The sequence below is a fragment of the Plectropomus leopardus genome, chromosome 1 (assembly GCF_008729295.1).
Source record: "Plectropomus leopardus isolate mb chromosome 1, YSFRI_Pleo_2.0, whole genome shotgun sequence".
NCBI classification, from domain to species: Eukaryota; Metazoa; Chordata; class Actinopteri; order Perciformes; family Serranidae; genus Plectropomus; species Plectropomus leopardus.
The window spans coordinates 3,752,744-3,765,434 of record NC_056463.1 but is presented as its reverse complement, the minus strand read 5'-3'; the positions used below and the strand labels follow the sequence as shown (position 1 = coordinate 3,765,434).

The following is a 12,691-nucleotide window of genomic DNA, read 5'->3' as shown; positions in this document are numbered from 1 at the left end:
TAATTGAAATATCGATATTTGGCGCCAGCATATCGATTCTCGTATTGCACGAGGAAGGATGACGATTATCGCCATATTGATTTTTTGTCCCATCCCTAGCTGAGACTGCAGGTGGATTCACTATAGGAGTACTGTGCACATGTGAGCCGAGACAGGTATCAGTACCCAACAGTAGCTTTTTTTTTTGGTTTTGCTTTCTCAGGGGTGACGTAGCGGACCAAAAACAAATTCTGCTCCTCTGCTCTTTTGTAATGACACACAGAGCTAATATTTTATCTTTGTCTGTCCGTCTATGTGTGTTTATGTGTGTCTGCATGTCTTGCAGTGATACTAAGCAGTTACTAAATAATATATAAACTCTATAGACCCAATGCTGAAATTACTGCACCAGATCAGGACCGCAGTGATGGTTTTGGCTAACTGGGAAGCTGACTGGGCAGGCGACATAGTAGGAAACGGCGTGGGTGACTGAGGTCCATGGCTGATGGAGCAAGCGATGGAGCTGGTGACAGAGGTTTGAAGCCAATGAAGCGGGCGATGGAGGTCTGTGGCCTACGGAGCGGGCTACGGAGTGGGTGACGGCAAAATCGACATCTGTGGCTGATGGAGCAACCAACAGAGCAGGCGAGGAAGGTCCGTGGTCAGTCTCCCAGCCTTGAGGCGCGTCCGTCTCTTGTCTGGAGTTGAGCATGACAGCTCTGCAGAGCTCCGCTGCCTCGGAGGTCCAAGCCTGGCTACCAGGATTCGAGGCGTTTTTTGGCAGTTCTGCCTCTTGGCTCAACCCAGCGTTCTCAGATATTGAAATATGACAACGGCGGATTTAACGCAAATTGGTACACAGTACAACGCAATTTGGTCTGTAACCTCAAAAATACAGCATATTTTGGTACCCAGCCCAATTTAATTTATGTTTAGGTTTCTATGCTTGCGTACCTGCAAATCTTGATATCATCATCTGAGTCCTTATTAAAACCATATATCCTGCAGTTGGTTAGGACTGGAAACATACTGAGACATGTCTCGTCATGTTTATCCGCTTCTAAATGATACCTGAGCACAACCTGGTGCCAAAGTTTGTATGAATATATTGTATAATTAATAAGGAAAAACTGCAGATGAGAAAGAGTTGCTCATCTCTATAAAGGAAGACCAAACTGCACAATGAGTCTGTTTTTGACTGGATTTTCCTGCTAACAGAGAGAAAAACTTTGTTTCACACGTTCTCAATATTCTCCTATAAAATAGTGCCATACCCGTTTGGCAATCCAGCAGGAAGAAAGTCAAGCTATAAAAACAGATTTACAAACCTGCTTGCTCCATTTCCTCCTCAATATCAATATTGAAATATTCTTTTAACCCAACAAATAATTTAGAAAACAAACAAAACACAAAAAGGAAGAAAAGGACAAACAGTAAATGAATTTATAAGAATACTCAAGTAAAAAAAAGAATACAAATATTTTACTTTACTGTTTGTGTGTCTAATAGTTTATTTATTTATTTTTAATATATGACCAGTTAGGGCATTTTGTTGATCATTATAATTTATTAATTTAAGTATATTAAAGAGGAGATATGAGAGGATCCAAATTATAGTATTTGAGTGTAATCTAAATTAAAATAGCAAAAATAGAAAAAAAATCTCCTGATGAAAAGGTAAACAGTTGCAAACATGAAGCCAGTGATGAAAAAATATTAAATAAACGGGTAAGGAAAACAAAAAATGTTGACAATAATGGCACTAAATCTTTTTCTTTGTCACCTCTCCCTACTGTACTGGTTTCAAAACCACACTGAACAACTAGGACAGACAATACGATGACAGAAAACACAATTTCAGGAGCAAACCGATGTAAGAGTGGTCACGTCAGCTGTGTAGTCGTACCTTTTAGACTGGGGAAAGGCGTTTTCTCCCTCGCTGCCTTGTTTGGAAGGGCAAGGTTGGAAAGACTGAAACTGGTGCCGTGGTTCTTGTACAGGTTGCCTGTAGTGGGAGTGATAACAACAGAATTAGACGACCGGATAGATTTTAGATTAGATTTTGTTTATACTTTAGCAGTGCTGCCTCATTTTACTACGCTTGCATGATGTGGTAGTTCAGGTAATTCGAACAAGCTAGATTTTTACAAAACTGCAATGGAAACACTTTTTTGGCTTTTATAGGTCACATGATGCTGGTCAGTAGGAACTGGCTCCCTCATGATGCAGCAGGAGCAATAAGAGCTGTTATTACATCGCATAACTCTTTAAAAGTTGAGCCGATCATCTGGAAGTTAACAATCCACAATTCCTCTGTGAAATCATTAACTATCACCTCCCAGAAATCCCTCACACATGGCCATTACCATGCATGCTTAACACGCCTACATCGCCTTCGATTGGAAATAATGGCGGCTAATGTGGCGTCTGCAACAGAAATAAACCTGCTAATGTTTTGAACATCCATCACCACGCTTCTTTGAATGTTATCATGAGAAGAGAAGTCGCAGAACATCACTTAATCTCGCAACTGAGTTCTATCGACATTAAAAAATATCACTCAAGTTTTGCACAAATGTGTAATGAAAACCCACCTAATGTTTAAGTGTAATTGGTCTAAGTTTGAGAGAGAGAAAGAGGGGCTTCTCTCTCCCTCAATCCACTTCTGTGTTCTTTGTGTCTATGTTGGAGCGCCGTACAAAAATGACAAAGTACAATCTGTAATCCAAGCAACAGCCCAAAGGCCAGAAAAATCTGCTGAATGACCACAAATCAGCAGAGATGTCTTAGAGATGGTGAGATGTAGGAAAGTTTATTTCATTACACAGTTAATTTAGTAATCACACAAAGCTGCTTGAAAATCTTCAAAGTGTCCATTTTAGTGCAACATTCACTTTCCTTTTAGCTGTTTTTGATCTTCGCCAACTCAATTATCTGGCTTGTTAGCTGCTAAGTGCTCGACTGTGTTCACCAGCCAGATTCTAAATTTGTCTGTCAGCTGCTCTGTGCTGAGCAGGAAGCGTAAACTGGTTATGCTTTATGGCTTTTCTGGAGAAACAGCTGTCTGCTACAACCATAAACAATATTGCAGTGTTATCAGAAACACAGTATAAATGTTATGATAAGGCAACATCAAGCTCACTCTCATGTAGGCAGCTACACCCACTGATTTGAATTTATTTCTTAATTTGTGAGGGGGCATGTTCAAGCTTTAAGTGAGTCTTAAAGAACAGATACAAAACACTTGGTCTAAATATCTACCAGTTTTGATCCTCAGACTGCCATCCACATAAATTAGCCAACTTTTACAAGCTGGAATTAATAATAATAAATAATAAAAAATAAAACAAAATTCAGATATTCTTACTTGCAAAAGACATGAGTCCTCCAAATCCATCATTGCTGCTGTTGGAAATGGTGGAGTTTGGCGAGCTGTTGCGGGAGTCTCCCTCCCCATCAGACTCTCCGGGGAGCCTCAGGCTAGAGGGACGTAAAGGACGCTGCACCCTAAACAAAACGACCAAAAGACATTACCGTGTGCCACAGACACAGGAAAACAAATATACAACATGGGAAACTCTGTAGCATTCACACCAAATCACATCACACCACCACAGATTCAAGACCACCATGAATGGACAGAGTACTGTGACTTTCTGGGTTGGAGAGATCATTGCATGGTGGGTCAGAGAGCCCGTTTGAATGATGGTGATACATTCATTCAAATGATGAACAAGTTTAACACACTTGTTGCCATTGAGGTTCTGGTTGAATCGAGGGGTGTATGACTCCACTTGCTCCTCTGCATCAGGATCATCCTCTGAGGGGAAGCCATACTGAGGCTCAAAGTACGGGTTGTCATACTCCTGCTTTTTGTTGTTTGGGTCCGCCAAGCCGCCATCAGCTGGAGGTCTGAGGAACGGCTGACCGGCCAATCCGGTGACCGGGTTCTGCAGAGCGGCACCAGCTGACGCTTCAATTTCAGGTAACTCCCCTTGCTCCTGAAATAAAACAGCACACAGATTCAATAAATTGAAATATTGTTCTAACTTCTTTCATTTTAATTTAACCCTTTGAAACTTCAAACTGGCTTGATTTCTTTAAAAACAGAATCAGGAAAAAGTCAATGAGATACTTTAGAAATGGCCCAAAAATGTATATTATAATTAATATTTTTAAAAAGCTGCAAGAAGGAACTTTTATATCTAAGAAATTACCAAGAATTAAGCCTAAAAAAGAAAAGTAAGAAAAAAAGAATGAAAATAAGAAAAAAAAAAGAAAAAAAAATTACCTGGAAAATAAATTTAATAATAAATCTATTTAATCGAGTATAAAATGTCGTGAATTTAAGTCTATCTAAATCTATGAGTGAATTTAAGTTTTACAGTAACTGGACGGATCACACACCTGGTTGACTCCCTGGATGATCGTGCTGGGACTCGAGCTTGCAGTTGTGCTGGAGCTCGAGCGAAGAGGTTGTCCATCAGAAGGTTCTGCAGGTCCGTCCCCGCTCGATGGACCATCGGAGCCCTGACCTTCCCTGAACTCATGGAAATCCTGAAATGTAATCTCGCTAGGGTCTCCTAGTGCGGCGTGGGTAGGTGGGTCCAAGCCTAAGAGGTCAGGGTCAAATATTAAAGGAGAGTGGATCATACATATATTGCCAATTTTGTAATGAAACAACAACTTACTTGATGTGTCTCCCTGGATGTCACCTTGGATCATCTCACTCACGAGGTCTCCGAGTGAGGAATAGGACGAGCTGGAGTCATCGTAAGCTTCACTGTCACTACCACTGCAACAAATAAAATGTGTTATATTTTAAGGCTATATCACCATATTTTTAAATGTCCTTTAAACTAATGTCAACTACTAAAATAAAAAAATACATTGAATGCACTGCAGTTAAAATTAAGTTAAATAAAGTAGCTACTGTCACATAATAAAGTTGAATACACTGTTATAAAAACATTTTTATTTAATATAGTTATAAGAAAGTTAAATGCAGTACTTTTATAATGGCATTTTAAAAAGTATTGTTATAATTAAATAAAACAAAGTGGGACCCATGGTGGCTTTATTTTGAAGGACCTGGTTTGTCTCAGGCAGGACATGTCGATATTTTTTTGGTGGACCTGAAGCTCACAGACAACAGCTGGATGTTAGCATTTGCAGAAAGTTAAACAGATACTATGAGGATTCATCCACTGTGAGCAGGCAACAAACTAACAGTTCTGCAGTTCAAATATTACTAATATTTCCAAGTCGCAGTGGTGCTTTGTGGTCACAAAATGTGGAGCTCTGCAAATATAAACACAGTCCTCACCTGCTCACACCACTGCCACCACCGCTCATTAAGTTGGACTGTTACCGCAGTGCTGTTAAACGTGAAGATTTATTCTCTGTAAGATGGACTCAAACTAACAGCTCTCCAGTTCATATATTAATAGTATTTGTAAATCGCAGTAGTGCTCCATGTTAGCAAAATGTTACTAAATAGTCAAAGTCTGGAGCTCTGCAAAAGCACTGCTCCGTGTGTGTGTCTGTAAGAGGCGGAGAGCTGTAGGAGAAAGCGAGAGTAACAAAACGTGGGTGGCTTATAAAAACGATATTTATGCTTGATATTCGCAATATAGTCATTTCATATATCGCACGTGGAACAAGCCGCGATACATCGAGTAAATTCAACATCACCCACCCCCGACTCCACTAAACAGATGAAACTGTTACGCTGAAAAGGATTCTTACCTGTCCGTGGGGTCGGACTCGTTGCCCTCATCCTCCAAAGGACCGGCCATAGCTTCAACCAGCTGAGAGCTCCCATCATACACTCGGTAGACCACTGGCTGCAGCTGGTGAGCGTACCACTTGGGCTTGTCCCCGATTAAGGAGGGGTCAAACACATCTGAGACACAAGTGTGCAGAGTATCATGTTACCTTGGTGCATAAGAAAAGATACAGACTACTAAAGTGCAAACCGAGCCTCACTGTTGTGTATCCTCTGGAAGGCGAGGTTGGTGGGGTTGAGAGCCCATTCTCCATAAAACTCCACTGCCTGCGTGTGAGAAAGTTTTTCTGCAAACGCGGAGCGTCGTGGCCGAGATGCAAGGAAAGAAGATGACTGAAAAGCCACCACGGGTCGGGGGAAGAGGCGCAGGGTACGAGTGTGCATCTGGAACCCCTGGAGAACATTTGGCGAGTTGAAGAACCGGACCATGGCGACCCTGTAAAAATGGTAGAGAAGGTAAGTTCAGCTGAATGTGCACCTGTTTTCTTCATGTTTTGTTTTTTCAATTATGCCTTTATCATTTTCAAAATTTAACATTATTATACAGAAAAAATAGGAGTATAATTAAACAAAACAACAGCGAAATAAATGAGTAAACTAAATTGTATGTCCCAAACATTCTGCATTTAAACGATTATTATCCAATCACTATCAGCCACAAAAAGATGATTATGATTTCCTTATCAGCCCTGAAATACCATATCACTGCATCTATTATGTAATTCTTTAGTCACTTTTCCCACTTTTTCTGAAACATCACAAATGGACGGTGGAGACAGATATTCATGGCTTGCCTGGTGGCTACATCCACAGAATCGACGTCATTGCCGTAAATTAGAGGGTTGAACTCTGTGGAGGACGGTGACGCTTTGTCTCGTCCCGGTGGCAGCAGAGGCATCTCCTGACCTTCCTGGAACTTCTCAAAGTTCAGGATGGGTTGGGTGTTCAAACTCATACTGGCCAAGGCCTAGAACAGACGACAGTGATGCAAATTATTAACATAACAGTGGATCTGTAGAAAAACACAGCGCTGCGATGGACCACTCCCACGATTGGCATCAACATTTAGTTAATAATACCAATTTTTACACTTAATGGGACATCATATATATATTTACCCCCTCTATTAAGGGAAAATATTTGGGCCAAAGTGACTGACTGTTAGTATGGGGACTTAAAGGGGACCTATTTTGCTTTCCCTTATTTCAGCAATAACGGATCACGGATATTTTAGGCCTTTTCTCTGAAGATAATTAATAATATAAAGGTGTGAAACATTGATTGTTATTTATTTTTTACTATTATTGTTTTACTACCTGTTGGTTCATCAGATTTAGAGGCTGCCATACTAATTTGAGTCACTGCACCAAATAAATTCTCCACTCCACTAACCACGACGATCCATGACTTTTTATTTCTCAGGCTGCAAGTACACTGCTACATGCAACGACATGCTAACATCAGGGAAACCTGTAATCTTGGTTGATAATATTGTTAATTTCTCACCAAATTCAGATCATATTAATGTTCAAACATCTGCTGTTGTATTTAGAAGTTTTTACTGTTTTTTTTTCCGAGATAGAAACTGCCATTATGCACAGTCCTTCCCCTGCTGCAAGTACAGTGCTACATGTAGCTACATGCTAACACCTGGGGAACTTGTTATCTTGGTTGCCAATCATGTAAATTTCTCCTTGATTTTAGATCATATTTCTGCTGGAACATGTCCCGAAGCTTTTATTGGTGATTTTTACAGAGAGAAAGTGGTGCTGTACACAGTTATTCCCTGGCTACAGTAAGTACATTGCTACATGTAGCGACATGCAAACGTAATCTTGGTTGCTAATGATGTTAATCCCTTCATAATTTGACATTGTATTCCTTTTAGAACATGTCTGTTTGTGTTGAGAAGCTTTTTTGGTGATTTTTAACAGGACAAAGTGCCACTTTTCTCAGCCCAGCATTCCTGGGCTTCAAGTACACTGCTACATGTAGCTACATGCTAAAGGCAGGGAAACTTGTAATCTTGGTATCTGATGTTTTTCATTTCTCCCTGATATTGGATTATATTCCTGCTGGAACATGTCCAGTTGTGTTTACAAGTTTGTACTGGTGGTTTTCATGGTGTAATCACGGTCCAAGGCAGGCGCTAAAATGGAGCTTTTCAAAGCAGAGTGGGAATACAGGTGCTCAAGCACAGACAATATGAGTAAATAATTTTTTTGACTATTAAAGTATGTAAACATGTTCTACTAGAAACTAAAAAATACAAGTTTGAACTTAAAGTGAGCATAATAGGTCCCTTTTAAACATGGAAAATTTGATTTATGTGATAATTAAATAAAATTAATCTATGTCCCTATAGGATCCCAAACCAGGTTTCCCCAATTTTTACAATTTTCACAATCTGGCTTTATTATACACCTTAGCTTTGGGCTCAGTTTTGTGAATGTTGATGCCTTTTGTGGGTGTGTGGCTTTGGAGAGGAGGGGCACAGGGGAAGTAAGTCACTATGCATGGTTTGCTTTAAGGGAACTGCTGCAGACTCAAGAGTCAATGTTGAGCTTAGCATAATGGAACATTTAGTTGCCGGGTCTGGATGAATGTTAACTTTGTTGATTAGCTTCATCATATCTTGTTTTGGTTACGAGAAACACTCACTGATGCCAAGATAGATGCACGCACATTCAGTCATGCTCAAGCCAGAGCTAAGCAGTGTATCAAAAAACTGGTCCGCGACATTCTGTGACACTGTTATGCATTTTTGTTCAAATCTCGTAAGAGTAGGAGACAAGTAGTAGTGACAAGCAAAATAATGTGAGAGAGAAGATATCCGTGCAGGGGCATTACACATTCCACAGGAGGAGAAATGAGTAACCTTATTTTCAGAGGAGAAGATCTGCTTTTGGGTGATCACGGTCAACCTAACCAGACACTAGGAAGGGGATAAGAGAGATGCGAGGAGAATCACATGAAGGCCTGGGATGATAACTTCGTGACTGACACTGGAACAGCACATGACGAAGGGTCACAAACATGGCCCTTTCCCTTTTTTTTTCTTTGTCTCCTTTCAACAGCACTTCCCCATTTGTCTGCTTTTGCTGACGGGGAATAAGTATATTTTGGTGCAACCAAATATAAGTCAAATAGACTTTAAAAAATGCTGAAGTTATTTTTGATTTGTTTGTGCAATGAAAGAGACGTCTTGCTGTTTCATCATTTCAATTCTAAGATTAACTGAAGAAAGGAGATTAGAAACGACAAATTTGTGTTTGTTTAGAGAAAGTGATGGACGGCCAGTAGAGAGGGAAGAGAGAAATCGTGAGAAAGTAAAGCCAGGAGAGAAAGAGGAATATGAGGAAAGAGGAGATGTTGTTGTTTTTTTAATGCTTAAAGGGATAGTTCAGCTTTTTTTGAAGTGGGGTTGTATGGAGTAGTGATCCATAGTCAGTGTATTATACACTGCAGATGGTGGTTGGCTCACACCAGTTTGGAGAAGCAGGCTGAAGTACCAACACAGAGCTAAGCAATGTATTGCTGTAGATGGGAGTCCGCAACAAAACATATTTTAGCCAATTTATTTTATTTGCATGACTTTTCTATGACATTGAGGAAAATTTTATGGATCACAACGACAATTCATACTCGTTATCAGTTCTTCTTTATTCCTATGTAATAGTTTTTTTTCTATTTAAAAAAATATTATTTAAAAAATGAATTAATTCAGAACAGGATTAAAACTGAATATATAAATATAACTTAGAGACTGTTCGTTATTTATGAGTGGGGAAGGGGTGGTGCAAAAAGGGGGAGGCATGCCAAATAGTTTTTTAAGAACTGGGGAGGGACCTACAGCTTTAGATGGCTGTGTTTTGTAATTATTGAGTAATGTCTTTTTTGTTTTTGTTTTTGTTTTTCTTAGAAACAATTGCCTTTTTGTCTAATTTTTCTTTTAAAGAATTGGCAATTCTTAATGAAAAAAATGTGATTTTATTTTTTTTGCTAAATATTGCTGATTATTTTTTTTAAGAAGACAAATTTTTCTTCTCTATGACTTTTCCAAAACTTTGTGGGTATATTTACTTTTCCAAAACTTTTTCAGGCCTGGAAATTGCTATTTTCAAAGTCCATGACTTTTCCCGTTTTTTCATGACCATACAAACCCTGTCGCTTAGACTTCAACGGATACTCATTCTAGGTGGAACTTTTTTTTAGGTTTCTAAAATACATTTTGTTGCTGACCCCTCCACAGCCTAGTTTCCGTGTTGGATTCCTTGTTTCTCCAAAACCGGGGGCTTTCTGACTGACATCTACTGTATATAATATACTGTCTATGAATAAGTACTCCATACCACTTCAAAAAATCTGAACTATCCCTTTAACATGGAAGACGGTGAGAGACACAGACAAACAAACATGTGACCAGACTTCACAGAATCCAGCCGCTACGAGACACATGACGGCCATCCATGGTGACCAATCAGGACAAACCAGTGGTCACAATGGAGTGGTGATGACAGATACAAAACAGCAGATCTTTTCAGAAACATAGATTGAATACTTTAACATTAAGTCTTAATTATAACTGCTCAGAAAATAAATATCCGGGTGAGCTGAAATACCACCATTTTTTAAAAAGTAAATAAATCTGTCGCTCATTAGGACTAATTTATTTACCCAGTGCAAGTATTTTCAGTGACTCTCACACCAGCAGCATTCTGCTTTGGCATCGCAGTCTTTGGATAATCAGTTAAACCATCCCGAGTGGCATTTCCTCCATTCACAGATATCAATATTGTGTGCTTGTTTCCAAATATACAACTGCTAAACTGAGGCTTTGCACACTCCTACACACCAGCCTCTCAGTCACACATCCGCACACACAGGAGAGAGCTGCTAATCACACACACACTGCTAATGAACCGGCTCTGATTCAAGGCATATGAAATGAATAAACATGTATGCAGCAGAGCATAATATAAAAGGAAAGGTCTATATTGGCTCTGATAACTTAAGTTTAAAAAAATCTAAAAGAAATTAACACGTAAAACAGCTTCAGAGTTTGTATCAGGGTTCCTACAGACTTTTTTCATCCCACTTGACTACAAACTTATTTTAAACTTGATTTTCTATCATTTTTAATTATCTTTTTATCACTGTAACTCTTGTCTTTAAAAAAAAACATTTTTTTTAAAATTACCTTTTCTATCTTATCTATTTTATTGTAAATCTGTATCTTTTATTATGTTTGTATATTTTATTGCTCTGTAAAGCACTTTGAATTGCCCTGTTGTATTAAATGTACTATACAAATAAAGCTGCCTTGCCTTGCCTAAATTTATGATTTATTTTTACAATAAGAAAAAAACATTAATTATGTAAAGTTGGGGGAACTCTGCTAACATGTTTATTGTTACATGAAACATGACATTTTTTCCCTTGTAGTGAAGACAAGGTTAAAAGAAAACTGAGAAGTAACTGCTGTTTTTTAGCATGTTTTCTTTGCGTTTTTGTGTTTCTCACTCAGCGTGTCAGATTTCACTGCCTTGATTTTTCATGCTGAGTTTAAACAATTTTTTGCATAAAGTGCATAGAGCCTCAAACACATTGACTTGTGCTGGTTTCAACGATGCTGCAAAATCTTGCTTTGATAACCATTTTATATTGAATCTGCACTCCCTGATGTTATCCACAGTGCAACGGTGGATCCTCTGCTCTGGAAACAAAATATGAGAGTTGCTGGTTCCAATATCCTGATCGGACTCTGCAAGAAGCATGCAGTAAATTATTTAAGAAAAGTAGATGATACGATTATTTTGAGATTTTATGCAAGGCTAATTTATTTATTTAGAACATTTCATACCCAAAGGCCATCCAAAGTGCTTTACAGATTAGTTGAGTCCAGTCAAAGTTAATTATTGCCCAATTACAAAGCATGCCTCAAAAGGATGTAAAAACGATAATTTCAATTTTATCTATAAAGCTCAATATCACAATTCATAATTTGCCTCAGAGAGCTTTACATCATACCACATCCCTATCTTTGGAGGATTAGGTTTCACATTGCAATTTCAGAAAAAGAACATAGATATAAATCCAACATAGCATTTTATGGACTTTTGAAAGGTTTATTTAAGACATTTTGATACCAATTAAGACTTTAATTTAAAGAACTAAATTCAAAATCAATATTTTTTATGGATCTGCAGGAATCCTGATACACTGACTTTAAAGCTTTGACCTTAGATTTGTAAAAAAAAAAAAAAAAAAAGACTACTATTTAAGATGCAATATTATCATTAAAAGTGGTGGACTAGTGATGTGTCAGTGTCTCTCAAATGTGTGATTAAAAAGTGAATGTTAAGTTATTTTAGTATGTTGGTCTTGTTTGTAAATATACGTGGAAAATCATTAGAAAGATAACCTCTAAAGTTAAAATAACTGCAATTCATTTTTTCCCATTTTGCATTAGTTTTTACAGTGGAAAAAGGATTTACGGCATTTTGATCAGCAGCCAGTGACGTCTAAAAGTTGAGCCATGTCCAACTTTTCTCAGGCAATGAGCACACAGAGTTATCATATCAGTAGTTTCCACATTTGCATGATTGGTGTTGCTTTAAGTGTGGAGAAAGGAAAATGTGAGGTGCTCCCATGAATCAGAACCAGGTTCTGATGTTAGGTTAGATAATCAGGTTAGAGGGGCAAGTTAGTTTCTACCAGCGTTACTAAAGGTTTAGCTCGGGGAGCAGGTGTCCTAGGATCTGATTTTACCTCCAACAGCTAGAGCATGCAAAGAAAACAGGAAACAAAGAAAACATTTGTTCATGTTAGTACACTACAAAATCCATTTCAAATGCTCTCACACTCAAAAATACATACAACTGTGCTGAAGAAGGAAGCCCCTACTCTTCACACTGCTGAAAA

At 38.5% G+C, this 12,691-nt stretch overlaps 1 protein-coding gene across 8 annotated transcripts in view; it reads right to left on the bottom strand.

Moving 5' to 3' along the window:
• madd (MAP-kinase activating death domain) overlaps positions 1 to 12,691 on the bottom strand; it is an 83,282-nt gene that overhangs the window by 43,398 nt on the left and 27,193 nt on the right. For 7 of the 8 annotated variants that reach the window (XM_042490595.1, XM_042490630.1, XM_042490620.1 and 4 more), the window contains exons 8-15: positions 6,562 to 6,734; positions 5,968 to 6,203; positions 5,728 to 5,884; positions 4,671 to 4,774; positions 4,387 to 4,592; positions 3,727 to 3,980; positions 3,347 to 3,486; positions 1,886 to 1,984 (exon numbers count right to left, since the gene is read on the bottom strand). In XM_042490595.1, coding sequence (XP_042346529.1) covers positions 1,886 to 1,984; positions 3,347 to 3,486; positions 3,727 to 3,980; positions 4,387 to 4,592; positions 4,671 to 4,774; positions 5,728 to 5,884; positions 5,968 to 6,203; positions 6,562 to 6,734 — 1,369 coding nt within the window. Of the gene's footprint in view, positions 1 to 1,885; positions 1,985 to 3,346; positions 3,487 to 3,726; positions 3,981 to 4,386; positions 4,593 to 4,670; positions 4,775 to 5,727; positions 5,885 to 5,967; positions 6,204 to 6,561; positions 6,735 to 8,645; positions 8,703 to 12,691 lie in introns of all 8 variants that reach the window. The other variant, XM_042490588.1, reaches the window with a different exon arrangement.